Genomic DNA, 16808 nt, shown 5'->3' with positions numbered 1-16808 from the left:
AATATATAAAAATAAGTATGTGTGAATTATTTAATAAATCATATAATTTTTAACAGTAATTTTATATGCATATAAATATAACTCACATAAAAATAAATGTAACAATTTAATTTGCATCCGTGAAAAGCTAGAGTTGAATTAATCACATATAATATTGAATTCTTAGTAGAATCCTTGTTATATAAATAATTATAAATCAGTCAATTGTACAATTTATAAAATTTGTAAGTGAAAGAGAATACAAATAATTGATAATATTATAATTGTTCAACCACATCAAAAAAATAGGCGACTCAATTATTTTACATTTCACATTATTTTTATAACGCTTGTACAGATACATAGTTATCTCATAGTGGATATTCTATCGAGGATATCTACTAATTAGACGATATGAATTATCACCACAGGGCTACAAGCACTTAATGGTGTAACATTGACAAATTTCTAGACATTGATTCTTACCGTCAGTCACAAATATTTTCCGACTAGCTCATAAAAGGTTGTTTTATCATGATGATTAAATAATACTAACACTTTTATAACATTTAAAAAAATCAATAACTACTGGGATGTAAAATTAGACACTGCTATATATCTATAACATAAGTCTTTATCAATACTAAGACACTGCTAAAACAGTTTCTCCAACTACGATTTCTCATCGGAACACTAGAACAACATTGACAATGAACACGTACCACTCATTCAAATATTTTTATCAAAATAATATTGTGGCAACAATTATCTTTTTTTTTAATCTACTGAGTTATCTATAATATGATAAATTTTTTAGAACACTTTATGTAAATATATGTGTTTGTAGATTTGAATTAAACTTTAAAATTTTGAATATTATTTTAATCTGCATAATACAGTATTATAGTATGATTTATTTAAACTTTTTAATCTCCATATTCAATTCGCCTGTATATAAGTGCATTAAAATATTGCATAAAAAAGCTTATAAAAATTGTGCACAAACCTTAAATAGAAATTTTAAGCATTTGACAAAATAAATTATTCAATTAGATTATATGTGCGAAGAAACTCTGACCAATGCTGTTCATTATACATATATATTGCCTCTAATTTAATAAAGCGTAAACGATTAACATTGTCCATTAAAATATTGTGACGAAAACATTATTGTTTGATTCGCGCAACTAATTAATAAATAACTGCCGAATTTACAGCCACATTGTGGGTTAAAATAGAAATATACAATTTATCAATCTACACAAATTAAATACATAACGATTTTTCAAATATATCGATTGCCTAGCTGCAAAATTGTAAAAATGACGGTTAGTTATTGTATAAAACTAGTTTTATCTTGTTAAATTTTCAGTCCTTTTCTTCTTCGATATTTTTTACAGCGTAAATCTCCTCCACAACTTTGTTCCATCAATCCAATAATAATCGATTGATCATAGCATAACTAAAAACCGTCAAATTGAAAGACACATGTCACTGCTGGGCAATCTATATACATAAGTCATATACAAATTGTATTAATTTTTACAAAGTATACGATTTACCAAAACTTTAAAACTATAACACGAATAATGTTGCAATATTTTCGCTCGTTACCTCAGAGAACTTTGTATTCTGTTTTATAAGTAAATGTGGCACACGGGGCTCTAGGTAGAATGCGTAATAATTTCATATCATTCCACTTTGAGCCTTCACATAAAAAATATATGCCCCTGGGAAGACTAAACATAAGGATGTATAATTACATAATAATAATATTAAACGCAGCGTCGAAAATACGTGTACATATGAAAGTAAAGACTTAAAATGAATGCTCGTTACTGCGGAAGACTGTGAATTGTCTATGTCGGCGTCTTTCTGTTGCAGTTCGCAATAGTTTATTTTAGAATACAACTTTGAAAATGTAAACATATAATCTTGAAAACAAAGACCATTTCATTAGATTTTATATTTTAAAATACATAGTATTTTTGCCAAAAAAATAAGTATGTAATGATAAACGATTAATTGGAAGATCAGCCAACATAGACTGTATTGAAAGTATTGACTGCAATTGAAAGGAACGTTCGGTTGAAAGTTATCTTTTAGCGGTCGAGCATTATCTGATAATATCCAGATAAAATTTATTGCATGTTTCGATTACCGCACATATTTTTTGTTTATATATATGTAGAATTATGTATATCTATGTAAATAAAAAACGATTCAAATATGTAATAATAAAAAAAAGAATAGTCTCGGGACACAAACGTTCGACAGATGCTGATCTACTTTAAAAACCTGTAAAAAAATGTTGAAAAAGTATTCGGAAGTTATCGAGAGTGACGAGATTAAAATACAAAAGCGTGTACATATATACAATTAGATGTGAAAGTGTATGGCGGAGGGGACAAGCGGTCAAGGTTCAGCCTTCTCGGCGTCCCTCTTGGTCTGCATGAAACCGAGCTGAGCGCGAGGAGGCTCAGAGGAGGGAGGACTATCCGGGGTGATTTCGTCTCGCGATCCCGCGCCTTCGTCGTCCTCTTCTTCTTCCTCCATAAGTTTGCGCGCCAGTTGAATGGCCTGGAACTCGTTGTAGTGATTTTTCCGCTTGTTTTCGAACTGCAGCCGCTGTTGCTTCTCTTCGGGGGATTCGTCCCGCTCGCTCTCCGAGTCCGAGTCGTCGGGGGGCGACGGGGGCGGAGGCTCTCTGAGGCTGGCGGCCAGTTTGGCGGCCAGAAGGCGGGCGTCCACCTCGTCGGGGGGCGCCGGCTCGGTGTGGGCGCCCGCGTACTCCGAGAACGGGGTCTTCGGCTCGTCGATCTTCATGTGGCCGTAGTCCTTGTCGGGCGGGTGCAGCGTCGCCAGGATGTTCATCTCGTCGAAGCGCTGCTCTTTGGCCCGCTTCGAGGTGGACGCGTGCCGCTCCTCGTGATCGTGATCGTGATCGCGATCCCGCTCATGTTCCGCGTCGTGCCGCTCGTGCGATCCGCTCCACTTCAGGATACTCTTGGCCGGCCGTTTGTTGATGTTCTCCGTCATATCGCGGTATCGGGCCGCACCGATAGCGCAACAATAGCCGCACCGACAACACCTCACCCTATCGCTTAACACTTTGACGTTTGTGACTCACAAATCGATCGTAATACTTCAATTAATGTCCGTAGCCGCGATTTTTATTTCTCACAAGATTCGAAAAATCCATTTTGCAATGTGAACAACTATGAATTGGAAATTGATTTATCATAACTCTTCATTTATATGTTCCGGTTCATTCGTATTCGTCCAATTTTAAATTTTGTTTCATCGTAAGGAATCATTATTATGTAATGATAAACGAATCAAATTGAACTAGATTCGATATTTATAAAACTTCTACACACACAAGAGATCCCCCTTCTCACCTGTCCGATCGAGATTTATGTTATACAGACACTAGATATAATAAAAATTAAATAATCTTAAGGTCCTCAATGGCTACGTCCAAACTACCGATATTTACGATTTTTTCCATAACCAGTTCCTAAATAGCAACCACAGGTTGCAATATGGGAACTGGATATGGAAAATTAGAAAATATTGGGTGAAGATATCGGTAGTGTGGACGTAGCCAATATCAACAATCAAATGCACATTTTATACAATTGATCTTTTCTCCACTTCAAATTACATGCAAGTTGAGCACATACACAATACTGATATGTGCAAATTACAGCCGTTGTGAAACAAATAACGTATGGATAAAAAGAAACAGCATATTATTCAGTGAACGAATGACTGTGAGCGAGTTGTCGTTGAACGTAATTCCCGTGAACAAATTGTCGTATACTCATTATTTATGGTAAACGAGCTACATCCTAAACGTAAATCGCTACCAGGATAACTGCCACTACGAAAATCACGCGCGCGGATCTCCCGTCACACAAAAGTTCGTCGCACAGGAAAATTGCCGTACAGAAAACTGCCCAAATATTGCTCAACAAATGCTTTTTTATACGAGATTTGGGCAGTTTCAAGCAATATTTGGGCAGTTTTCTGTACGGAAATTTTCCTGTGCGACAGGAGCCGCGCGAGCGATTTTCGTAGCGGTGGTTATCCTGGTAGTGATTCACATTTGGGATGTAATCAACGAACCGCTACTTGTACCTAAGAGGAACTAATTACTGTGTAATTCTGCCATCACGTTAAAAAGGTTACATGTCAAAAAAACAAAATTAAGTTTAATATACGTGATATAATTGAATCTTCAAAATATATTATTAACATTTAGTAAACGTTGTAAATCATAGTGAATGCGGTATGAAGTACGTTCGAATTTATGTACATACTTATATATACACATATTTAATGTTGCAATATTTGGAAAAGGGGACATTCTAGATTCAATAAACTAAACAGAAACCTAATGTGTGATAAAAGTTTAAATTTTCGAATTAACGGGTTATATATTGTTCTACAATTCGAAAATATTGGTTGGGGTTAGTTGGCCGTAAAGCAGCGAGTTGACGTTCTGTCTGACAACAAATAAACAAACGAAGGTCGTTATTGGCGATTGTTGTGGCGCAGTCAGAGAGAGTGGCGTCGTCGCTTCGCCCCCAGCATGAGTCGAGTGGGGGCTGACGAGGCGCCCCCGGGGTCTCCGCCCCCAACCCCAACGCCACGAAAGGTACGAAAAGTCATCGCAGATTCACCACCAGCCCTGACCCAATTGTACAATCACATCCCGTATTCAATATATTCATTGGTCGTCTTTCGCGCCAAATTGTTCAATTTGACATTTTGGATTGAAAAATGTGGTGTTCGATGTGCGATGTGCGAATGCACGCGCGCGCGTTGACCTTTCTCAAGCGCAGCTGGCGTCTCCACTGTTTACGGTTATTTATAGTTGTCACTTTAGACTCAACGTTTTAATTAGAGTTCGGTCATGTCCGGATGCCGCTGCCTCCATGGATCTGGTGAGTCAATATCTACGGTTTTACCTTTCCAACTGCAGATTTTTCATCTACCGAATCTATTTTTCTTGAGTGCTTTTATATGTTGTTACACAACTTGTATTGGTGACATTCAAAGTACATTTCCATTAATTTTATGTCGGTGACTTATTACTCGCCAGTTGTGCCCGTAGTTTTCCTTCGACGAACAATATAGCGTTATTATTTTGACAACTGCAAATGCCATATGATACATTCTATTAATAGATTAAAATAATAATAAGCGTTTATTTCAGAAGTGTAACAATGAGGGTAATGCAATATTTACTGACGATAAAAATATTTATTTAGACAATGAATATAATTACGATATACAATTTTAATAATTGTTTAAAACCTATTCAAAATTTGGTAAACTTATAAAATTCTATGGAATTTATTATCAATTCAACCGACGTGGAATGCATGTTTTTAGTTGCCAATAATTGTTGTACAACAATGTGCTGTTGTGTGAAATATTATATGGCACTTATTTATTTACATTAATTAGTGTTTTTAATTATTATTACAATTACAATAACTAGTTGACCTATATTATATGTGTATGATAATAATGTATATAGATATATAATAAGAATTTCCTTCTCATCCATAAATAATATTACTTATTTATCTCTTGAAATATATACATGTACCTGGTTTTCTTTTCATTTTGAATTTATTGTAATATCATTGTTATTATTATTTGGATAATTGAAAACTCTTACAATTGTAACAGTATTGAAGTGTCAATTCTTCAGTTTGCTATTGCTATTGGAATGTTTTTTAAATCTTATTATTAAATTGAACTATGATTTTTTTTCCAGTTACGCTATTTTAAAAGAAAAAATAAACCCACTGAAGATGAAGACAAAAGCGATTCCTGTCATAATTCTATGGACGAAGCCAAGTCTCACAACTCAAACCATGATAGTCAAATTAGTACAAATGACAATTTACCACTTTCAGAAGAAGGCCATATATCGAGTTTTTCAAACGAAAATAAGGGATTAAATATCGAACTCAGAAATACAAGTATCGACGAGTCAATCACTACCAGTATTAGTGAACACATAGTGAAACATGATAGCATAGAAGTGTCTGTAACGAATCAAGATACCAGCCATCCAGATTTATCTATACCTAGTTTACATTTAAGGAGCACATCGAAATCTGATTCGGAGTTTGCTGGTCTACTGCAAAGTGTTGGAAATAATTCAAAATTATCTTTGTCATTTCAAGAGAGCGATTCCCGCGTTTCAGAAAATAGTACAGAAAAGTTTTCCGATCCCGTTGACAGCTTGGAGAATGAGCAAAAATTGATTACGCCAGAAAATATATCTAATGAAAATGAAGAACTCGATGGGAATGATCATATTAGTGATGAAAGTTCTATCCACACTTTGTTGGACTTGTCATCGTCCAAATCGTCGAAAGAAATGAGTAATAGTTTAAGCAATCATACGAATCGCGGATTGGAAAAGTTAACATCGAAAGAAAGTAATATTTCCAAGGAAGAATCTTTAAATTCTAACGTGGAACTTGATGAAATCCAGACACATAAAAATAATAGTAAAGATTCTTCAGCATCTGAAGAAATCATTAAAGTAGACATAAGAGGCACAGCCATAAGACCATTGCCATTCGCAAGTAAAATGTTTTTCTATAATAATTTAGATGTAGCACCATCCACAGTACAAAATAATGACTTTATTGCGCTTAATGATAAATTGGTTAATTTAACTACCTTAGGATCTATACCTCAAATCTTATCAAAACCTGTTGAATCTGAAATAGATTTAGATAACGATAGTTTAAATTCTAACATTGAATGTAACGAACAAATGGAACAAGTTGGTGACATGAAAAAATCTTCTAAAGTGAAAATTGTTGAAGAGTATGAGCAAGATTATGCTATTGAAGAAATGATTTTGAATGAAACCAGAGATATTTTCTCCAGTAAAGACAACGATAATGTATTTGCATCTAGTAATTCAAGTAAACCTAATGGAGAAGGTGATACATCTCTAAGTACTATTGCTACAGAGTACAAAACATTGTGTGAAGATTTTAATCCAAAGGTGGCTTTGTTGTATATGTTATACATATGTATATATTTTTCATTGATTTTCACGATTATAATTTCTTTCAGATACCAGAATTTCAAGAGCTGATTTTGGAGCGCGATGAATCAATTATTAAGTTAAAATCGTCATTAACAAACTCAATATTACAAAGAGAAAAATTACAGGCAGAAAATAGTTATTTAGCAACTGAAGTTGGAAAGCTTCAACAAGTATTAAGTGATGTGACATCTAGCAATGGTGAAACTAAAGGTCATTTGTCAGATTTTGTTAAACATGAAAATTTGATCAACGATGAAGACCCAGAGACATTACCGTCAACCATAAAAAAATTTGAAAAACATACATTGGATAATTTTACACAAACGGAAATTGTAACGAATGCAGCTTCAAACGAATCTTATCTTAATGAAAATCAACAGTTGCCCATTGATAAGTCTGATTATGTTAAACCTGTTATATTTCTTTCCGAATTTGACAATTTTCAAAACGAATTGGACATTGAAGAAACACCGTTGTTCCAAAAATTCAAAGAAAAGCTTGCAAAGTTAATGGAAGCAGAGTTGAATAATAAGTATGAGATGTTTTTGGCCGACTTAAATTATCACAAAGAGAAATTAACTGCTCAAGAAAATAGTCGAAAATTGGAACAAAAAAGACTCAGGGATCTCTTGTTGTCGATCAAGTCTGACAATCCCGATGTTGTAAATTTGAGAAATGAGATGGAAATTAAACACCAAAAGGAAATGGAAGATTTACGAACTTATTTTGAACAAAAATGCTCAGACATGGAAAAACAGTTAGTATAATTAATGCCTACATATATTGTCCATAATGATAATGGAGTATAAAGTTTGTAAAATGCATAATTTTATTTAAATTTTTAGTTACTCCGAAGAAGTGTTTAGTCAACATAGTAAAAAGATTTCGACGAATTCGTCAACAGATTCTTTGAATAACTGTCCAGAAGCTTTGCCATTTGGTAGTCCATTTCACCGTGGCGATAAAACGAGTAAAATATTACACAAGAAAGTAAAACGCAGTCGCAGTTTCGAATTTCCATTGAATATTTCACAAGAGGTGATTTTACAGCTATGTTAATCTTCGCTTTTGATATATGTAGTATGTAATGTTCACATAAACCCCAAATTTGCTTTGTTTTAGAAATCTCATCTTGAAGGTGAGATAATTGATGTAAAAACCAAACATTATTCTGAAATTCAAAACTTAAATAAAACTCATGACATTTATGTTAATGAATTGATAACATCTCATGAAGTTTTCTTGTCTGATATGGAGAAAAATTACAAACAACAAATAGCCGATTTAAAGGCTGATCTTCAAACGTATCAAAATACTGAAATTCTAAGCCGTTACGATCATCGCGATGCAGACCTCGAATTGGAAAAGGTTTGTGGCCATTTATTTTTTAATAAATATTATTGATATTATATTATTATGTATTTGGTTATGGTTTTTCAATTTTTCCCAATTATGTTCTTTTTTTTAATTTTGAAATATAAAACTCCAATACACTTTTATTATTAAATATTTTTATATGATATTATACATTTTTATTCATAATTCGATTTATTATTTTATCAAATTTTAAATTTGTTCAAGTATGAACTAATTTTCAATTTTTAAGGGTTTGGTAGTAACACCACACTAACAGATATTATACTTTAAATACATATATGTATGTGTACTGTTTATTATTAACATTCAGCACTTGTAAATATAATATAACATTAACATTTTTTTTGCAATCTTGGCATGCTAATTTTATTTATTTTATTTTATTTTTTCATTTAATTTACACCAAGAAGGCCTAACAGGTAAACCCAATGCACCTTCCTGGCCAAAGACAATTATATAAACATATATGTATACCATCCATATATACACAAATTCTTACACGTATACACAAATACAGATACATACATTCATAAATATAAAAATACACATATATACATATACATACATACACACCTACATATATATATATACATACACACATACATATACATATATACATATACATACACACATATATATACATATATACATATACATACATATATACATATACACATACATATATATATATATATATATATATACATATATATATACATATACATATATATATATATATATATATACCCACACATACATACATACATATACATACATACACATATACATATACATATACACATACATTACATACATCCATAAACATACAAACATTATACATGCATATACACATAAACACATCAATACACATAAATAAAGATAAATTACTCATATATATATATATACATATATATATATATATAAATAAAAAATAGCATACATATATAAATATAGATAAAACCAACATACATACACATTATGCTAAATAATAACATTACAAAATGAAAACAACATGTGTAAATATGTATGTAGCTAGAAGTCATTTAAAATATGCTGCCTGACAGAACTGTATGATGAAGTAAAAACATCAAGGCTCCCAGAAAGCAGGTTAAATAGTCGAATGGCTCTTGAAAGGGGTGAGTCATCAAGCACATTAGTCCTGGCCCGAATAGGTAGGAATAGAGTTCTGGAGCGAGATTCTCTCAGTTTCTCAGGTACTCTAAGTTTAAGATTACACAGAACTTCAGGAAGATGATATTCACCCCTTAGAATTTTTAGAAAAAGCTTACCAAGATGATTGTTTCTACGTGAAGCTAAGGAGTCAAAGCCCAAGGAGCCCATGACAAACTTACTAGGAAATAAGTAGGGATAGCGCCCAAACTCTCTCATGTAGAGATAGCGAAGAAATTTTCTTTGCACCCTCTCTAACATTAGCGTGTACCTTAAATGATTAGGACTCCATATGGCCGAACCAGATTCAAGCAAACTGCGCACCAATGTAGTATACAGTAAACGCGTCACTCTGGTGCTATTAAAGGCGCGTGAGTTTCTGATGACGAAGCCTAAAGTTTTTGTAGCCCTATTGCACACATCTTGGATATGAGAATTAAAATTCCAGATATTTGAAAAAGTAATTCCCAAATCCTTGATATGTGTGTGACGGGCAAGAATAGAGCCATCAATATTGTAACCAAATTCAATTGATGATCGAGATCTGGAAAAAGAGACAATGTGACACTTTTCAACGCTTATCGGAAGACAATTTGAGTGTGACCAAATAACGAGTGAATCTAAATCGCTCTGTAGCAGTAGAGCATCGGAAGAAGATTCAACGCACCTAAAAAGTTTTAGATCATCTGCATATAATAAGAAGTTGCAGTTGTGGAATATTTCCCTAATATCATTAACAAATAAAATGAATAATTCTGGCAGAAGGATGTTATGTTATCGGCACAAAACTCTTTTGACTGTAATAAAGATACCGAAACAAAAGTCGAATCTCAACATGAGGTAAGATCAATTTCACATAAATTTTGTATGAATGCATGTGTTTATATAATATTTATATAATTCATTACTAAATTCATGGTTTTGATTTTGAATGAATGTCTAAAATATAAAAATAAAGCGCTCTGTTCATTTTTTTCGAACGGAAAGATACAAGAAGTGGGAAATTACTATACCCTAACGCCGGTGTTATACTACCACAGATTTTTTGTCGTAAATCTGAGAACCTATTTCCTCTACATAGTTTCATTTGGGTCACTGCCAATTTGTAATCACCAAACTCGTGAACGCTGAAAAAAAAGTCGGAACGGGAACAGATTTTTAGGTCGAGTGGCAAACTTATTTTGTGTTGTTTCCCAACTGCTGGAAGCGTGCGATATTCGTTAGTCGCTAGTGAGCTGTTATAAATAAAACAATTGATAACCTCTCGGCGAGATGTGCCGTCGTCCCTATACATGTGGTGTGTTTGACTGTGTGTAATTTAAATTAATATTATTTGGTACAATGGTATTCATCTTTGTTGTGTTTTTTTACTGAATAACGGTGCTTGTGGTTTCAACTTATTTATATATAATAATATCTTTTTTGGATAAGGGATTCATTTAACGCTTTGCCCGCGGCAATAAATATAGCGAACAAGCCCTGTACGTGGCACCTTTTTCGCGAATTTGGTAATTGAGTTTGCGACCTTAAATACAGATTTTAATATTTACTCGAGTAACCAGATATGTTAATTAACGCATAAAGTATTATTTTAAACAATAAAATACATAAAATATCTCGTAGTTTGGACTTAATTGTCAAATAATCATTCTTCATACAATTGAGACGTATCGTCGCCATTGTTCAACAGAACTCACACGTGCTACGTGGCGTCACATAAACGAGGTTTCAGTATGGTTCCACGAAAAACTAATTTTGACTGGTATATATGAATTTTAAGCAAATTGACTAGATGGTATTCAACTCTCAGTATATATTCAACCAATTTTGAACCTTAAAACAATTGAAATAGGCGCATATAAGGCTCAAAATCCCGTGCAAAGTTCAGAAATTCTATGGAAGACAGTCGCGCTACAGACTTGTCGCCCAAAGCTTCCGTAGAAGACGGCCGCGGGCAAACGGTTAATATGTACCATCATATGACGGGCTGAAAACCAGACTGGTACAAGTGACATTTTTAAAAAAACCTGGTTTAAGTGCTAAAATAATAGCATTTCATATATGCTATTATTTTAGCACTTAAACCAGGTTTTTTTAAAAAATGTCATTTGTACCAGTCTGGTTTTCGGCCTGTCATATCAACAAACCGATTTAATTAAAACAAAAAATTTATTCATATCCTTTCCTCTTTGTCTATTTGTTATATTCTTGTTTTGTTTGATAACATTTGTAATAAAAATTTGTGCCATTACTTTCGTATCGTAATATTGTAAATGTTGAAAAGAAAAATAATAAATAATCGCACTTGTACAGGCTGAATTATAATGTTTGCCATTTATGTACATTTGACCTTTGGATTTATTTACATACATATGTAGATATTACACTTAACTTGTGATAAAAGGTCAGTTATAATTATTGAATGATAGTATAGCCTATAGTGCATGGTCGCAGACTTGCTTTCAGCCGTCTTCATTAGGTGGTTTTGATATTTAATACTTGTATGTCTATATATTAATAATATATTTCTTATTTACAATTGTCAAATTTATGTCGTCGTCACTTTTGTTAGACGGCAAATATTCGTGTGTGTCAGGAATTTTGTAATATTAAAATTAAAAATTTCAATTTGCATGTGATAAATGAAACAATTTATTTATTGAAAATGATATAGGCGCTTCTGTCGGATCCCAACGTCGATTTGACCACTTGGCCGCTAAACCTCATAGCTCTCAAAGACAAGATTGAAGCCGAAAGCCAGCAAACGATAGAACAATTGAAAATGACACACGCTCAAGAGGTTTGTTTTTTTTTTTATTAATATTTATTGCGTTTAATATGTATGTATGTCATTCATGATATTCACATGCTATATTTCATATGCAAAAATAATTGAATTTTTATTTTTAAAACTTGTATTAATGTGTACCAATTGAAACAGTTAATGTAATTTAGAGATTGAGATTAAATTGATGGATAGACTGCTCAATTTTTCATCAGACCATTATGTGTATAAGTACTTAAACCCCAGTCATCTTTTCACTATGGCTCTGCGTAGTATGAATTTAATTTGAACACTTAAAACAATCATCTACTCAATTGTGTAGCATCTTTTGTTGAGTGACATATTTGACCCAAGTTGTATTGCTCTCTAAACGCCTATTCACCATGTCATGGCCATTATTATTATTTTACAGAGTGTGCTATCTACGGTTGAGAATATGTTTGAAACTATTTTAACCCTTTGAATGCTGACCAACGCCGATCGGCGTTTTGTCAACAAGTCCACGGGCCTGAAAAATGCCGATAGGCGTTGCATTTTGAGCATGTACAAAGTAAACAAGAATACTACCCGTTAAACCTTTCCAGGTAGCATTGAAAAATAATGCATTGAACATGGGTCGTGTAATCCGTGCCAATGTTTATAAAGACTGGTTTAAACCGGAATTTCTGAATTTATAACCATAGCAGAATTTCCCGATGGAAATCCCAAACTGCTGAGTATTTTAGATTGTGGCTTTGCATTTAGATTGTGAGCATTACATTTTAACAACAATGAAGAAGATGGAACTAGTTTTGGAAAAATACATTCATTAATCATAGATTTCTTTTATTTATTTTATATTGTTGCAAGATATATTACACACCTTTACAAAACTCGGAATCCTCGGCGGTAGTTATCTAGGGTAGTGATTTAGGGTTTGTTTGGATTAGCTGCAATTTTTATACCTGCTTTCTATTGGATTTCTAAATAATTCTAGTTGTAAATGTTGGCGACATTTTCAGCGTGGCGGGTTTTCAACAGAAATGACGTCAGCACTCAAAGGGTTAAGTGAATTGAGTCGCAGATTCAATTTCATCTTATTTGGAAATGTTTTTGAATTCTTGACAGTGTTGAATGGGATTGTTGACATAGGATATGAACTAGTAATTGTGTGAACAGGATGGGAGTTTCGGGATGCACACGTGTCGCACACATGCTTTATTTTAGTAATGGAACACTTACACGCTCCGACTTAGTCCTTACATTTTATTTTACACCAGATTTAGCGTTTCGCCCTACTGGGGTGCCACCTTTGATTTATTTCCTGTTGCACTTTGTACACCTTTTCGTAGCGCTCTTTCGAAACTTGTATCGTAAGGAGCGTCTTCGTTGTGACGATGGAATTCTTCGGCTGGATCATCGGTCAGCATCGTATTTATATACGTGTGTTTGGGTTTACCGAACCTGAGAAATGCAGTTCTGGATGCGCGCAAGGCCCGGAATAGATTCGAATAGATTCTTCGGGGAGGAGGGGACCACCTTCTATTTTACGGATCGTACTAGGGATCGTAGTAAGGAGATTAACATCTCCGAATTTTTCTGTACAATGTCATCTCCATTCTGTGCATTCTTTGGCAAATTACTGTATCGGTTTTATCGCCGGTTCTTTGTTCTCAGACTGTATGCAACTGTGCTTTCATTGCTATCTTATTCAAATATAAATTTATTGACGTGCAATCAAAATTCATTTCAATACCAACATAACGGTAGTCTTTTCATTGTGAACAGGAAGCATAGTGCTTTTGAGTAGGAGTTGTAAAAGGATCCTTTGTAAATCACAAACGTTCTTTATGCTTCCTGCTAAGAGTTACTAACAAGTGTTTGTACTTACAAAGTTCATACGATAATATGATCCTGCCGATGTTATCTTGATGCAGTTCTTGTCAGGGCTCGAGATGGAAATTTTCACGAATGGGAGCGCTCGATAATTTTCAAAACATGATTTTGATTTTTTTTATTGTACCTATTATAATAAGTTATGTGTTACTAGACATTTTCTCACTTCAGGTAAAATTAAAAATTTGCGCCTCTCTGTAAGTATTTTTTTATCAGAAATTAGCTGAAACATGCGTTGCAATGCCACAGTAACGCGTGCAATTCCCGTCCCGTTTCCCGTTCCCGTTTCCGTAGTATTGCGAAGTAGGCGCGGCGCGATTATTGTCACACTCGCGGCGTGATGCGTTGAAGGCGGGAGGATAGCTTTACTTTCGCGTCAGTAAAATCGTAATTACGAATATTATTATTAAGAGGTTTTTTCACAATTATCTTCCCGGATATGCATACAACAAATCCTGAAAGTTTCATCGTAATCAGTTCAGTGGTTTAGGAGCCTATTCGAGACACGCAAACAGACAGACATTCGTTTTTTTTTTATATATATATAGATAAAATATTATCCTTATTCAATATGTTCAATTAAAAAAAAGCATGCGAATACATTTTTTTCGAATGTTTGAGAAAGTCCGGGGGAAGAGTATAAGCTAAATGAGTCACTGTTCGAAGAAGAGTATCTTCAAAAGTCTTCGTATGTACATATGTATGTATATTATATGTATTCAGAATAGACAACTTTGTGCGTGATGAGCAGAGATCGGTGGAAAAGTTTCTTTTGCCCACAAAAAGTGGTTCACTATTGTCCTACAAAGCAAGAGAGCAAAAAAAGGTTGACAATAGTGAACCATTTTTTGTGGGTAATAGAAACATGTCCGCCGATCTCTGGTGATGAGTCAAGGTTTCTCAAATTAATTTTTGTTAATTACTAGTTAATGCTCTCTCTGAGTACGTCAGGTCTCGTAAGACCGTGGATGCATTCTTGCGAGGTGCGAGGAGACACTTGTTGTGGACAGTGCATACAAATTTGCATATAAAATTTTATAGTTAAGTAACTAAGAATGTATTTTTAAATTGGCTTAAATTATAGAAATAAATAAATGTACTCGATACGTTCGCTAAATTCAAGTTTTTTTATCAGAGAGACATGCAAGACTGAACGATTTTTTTAAATTTACGAAAGATTGCGGAAATATTGGATTTTTCACGAGAGGGAGCGATATATTTCTGGATTTCGCGATAGGGAGTGGCGATCCCATGTGCTCCCGTCAATTTCGAGCCCTAGTTCTTGTGCATAATATTTAGACCTCCATTGACTTGTTGGAATATGAAGAAATCTTTATAAAAAACGACGCCATTTAAAACTGTTTTGAGCAGACTAAACATAAACACTACTGATGTGACGGTTTTATTAATGTTTATTTAGTACACTTTTCAGTTGGAATTTTGATGTGTGATAATTTTTTATTGAAAATACATAATAAATGTCAATAAAATTTATTATAGATACAACTGTTGTGGATAAGAAATCGCATGTCAAATAAACCACTATCTTGTATCCGCTGGTGATTTGAGTCATGTGCAAATGTCCTATGGCATTTTTCAGTGACATGGAGTTTTTAAACAGTACATATATACATATAAATAACTTAAAACAGAAGAAACCAATAAAATAATTGTTCTTCATTCGAAATGACCATTTTATCTTATAATCCAATTAATCGAGTACAGATACGTTAATTTGAGAATCAATTTAGAATTTATCCGAAAGCGAGGCGCCACAAACTGAAAGCTTATCAGTTTGTGGCGCCTCGATTAATACTGGCGCCTGTTTGGCTTATTTATTTTTTGTACTTCGTTTGCTTTTGTCGATTTTTGCCGAAAGTTGCAGCTTTCAGATTCTTGTACGTGTGCATTCGAGTGAAATTCTATTTTGAAAAATTCCGAATTTTGCATCGAAGTCGTTTCTTTTCATCGATCGCTAGCTTTAACGTTTCAAAAATGCTTTATATCGAGATTTATGTATGTTATTTACAACATGCGCGTGGAACGATTCCAACAAAGGGTAAAAATCACGCTCGTAGCTCCATGTAAAGTTTATATTCATATGTACATATGTACATACTCACTGGAGATGTATTAAAGTTGGCACGTTTCATTCATGTTTGGAACGAAGCCTGTTTTTCGCGATCGATATTTTTTTTAACTGAAAATGGATCAACTCTACCCAGTTACAAGAAGTTATATGACGTCAAATTGTGTACAGATTGGTAATTGGATTATTAGCCACAAAGACAATTTTTGCCATTAAAATCGCGAATACGCAATATTTGGCACTCAAGTTCTCGTTAGTATGATAGTTATCGTTAGTATGATGGACTTTTCGGCTGCCAGATGTTCCGTTATAGAGATTTTAGTGACTTTGTGATCAGTTCTTTGTGACCAGTAATCACCGAACCGTACAGATTATATCATACATGAATTAAGTCGCGTGATGAAGATTTTTTTTTGTGATGGCAGCTTTTTTCCCCAGTC

General features: G+C 33.7%; 2 protein-coding genes across 2 annotated transcripts in view; one reads left to right on the top strand and one right to left on the bottom strand.

Annotated features, from left to right (window-relative positions):
* Positions 1-13: 13 nt before the first annotated feature.
* Positions 14-3110, bottom strand: LOC143916637 (protein phosphatase inhibitor 2-like). The gene has a single exon (XM_077437829.1). The coding sequence runs from the start codon at positions 3016-3018 to the stop codon at positions 2395-2397; it is 624 nt and encodes a 207-aa protein (XP_077293955.1). The 5' UTR covers positions 3019-3110; the 3' UTR covers positions 14-2394.
* Positions 3111-4492: 1382 nt separating this feature from the next.
* The window catches only part of Plp (Pericentrin-like protein), a 29806-nt gene continuing 17490 nt past the window's right edge, over positions 4493-16808 (top strand). The window contains exons 1-8 of the mRNA XM_077438205.1: positions 4493-4642; positions 5774-6596; positions 6699-7027; positions 7099-7829; positions 7918-8110; positions 8195-8440; positions 10382-10459; positions 12294-12419. Of these exons, the coding sequence (XP_077294331.1) occupies positions 4577-4642; positions 5774-6596; positions 6699-7027; positions 7099-7829; positions 7918-8110; positions 8195-8440; positions 10382-10459; positions 12294-12419 (2592 nt within the window). The 5' untranslated portion in view covers positions 4493-4576. The remainder of the gene's footprint in view (positions 4643-5773; positions 6597-6698; positions 7028-7098; positions 7830-7917; positions 8111-8194; positions 8441-10381; positions 10460-12293; positions 12420-16808) is intronic.

This window comes from Arctopsyche grandis, chromosome 9, assembly GCF_051622035.1.
Source record: "Arctopsyche grandis isolate Sample6627 chromosome 9, ASM5162203v2, whole genome shotgun sequence".
In the NCBI taxonomy this organism is placed as follows: domain Eukaryota; kingdom Metazoa; phylum Arthropoda; class Insecta; order Trichoptera; family Hydropsychidae; genus Arctopsyche; species Arctopsyche grandis.
The sequence above is the reverse complement of the archived record's forward strand: the minus strand, read 5'-3'. Positions and strand labels throughout refer to the sequence as shown.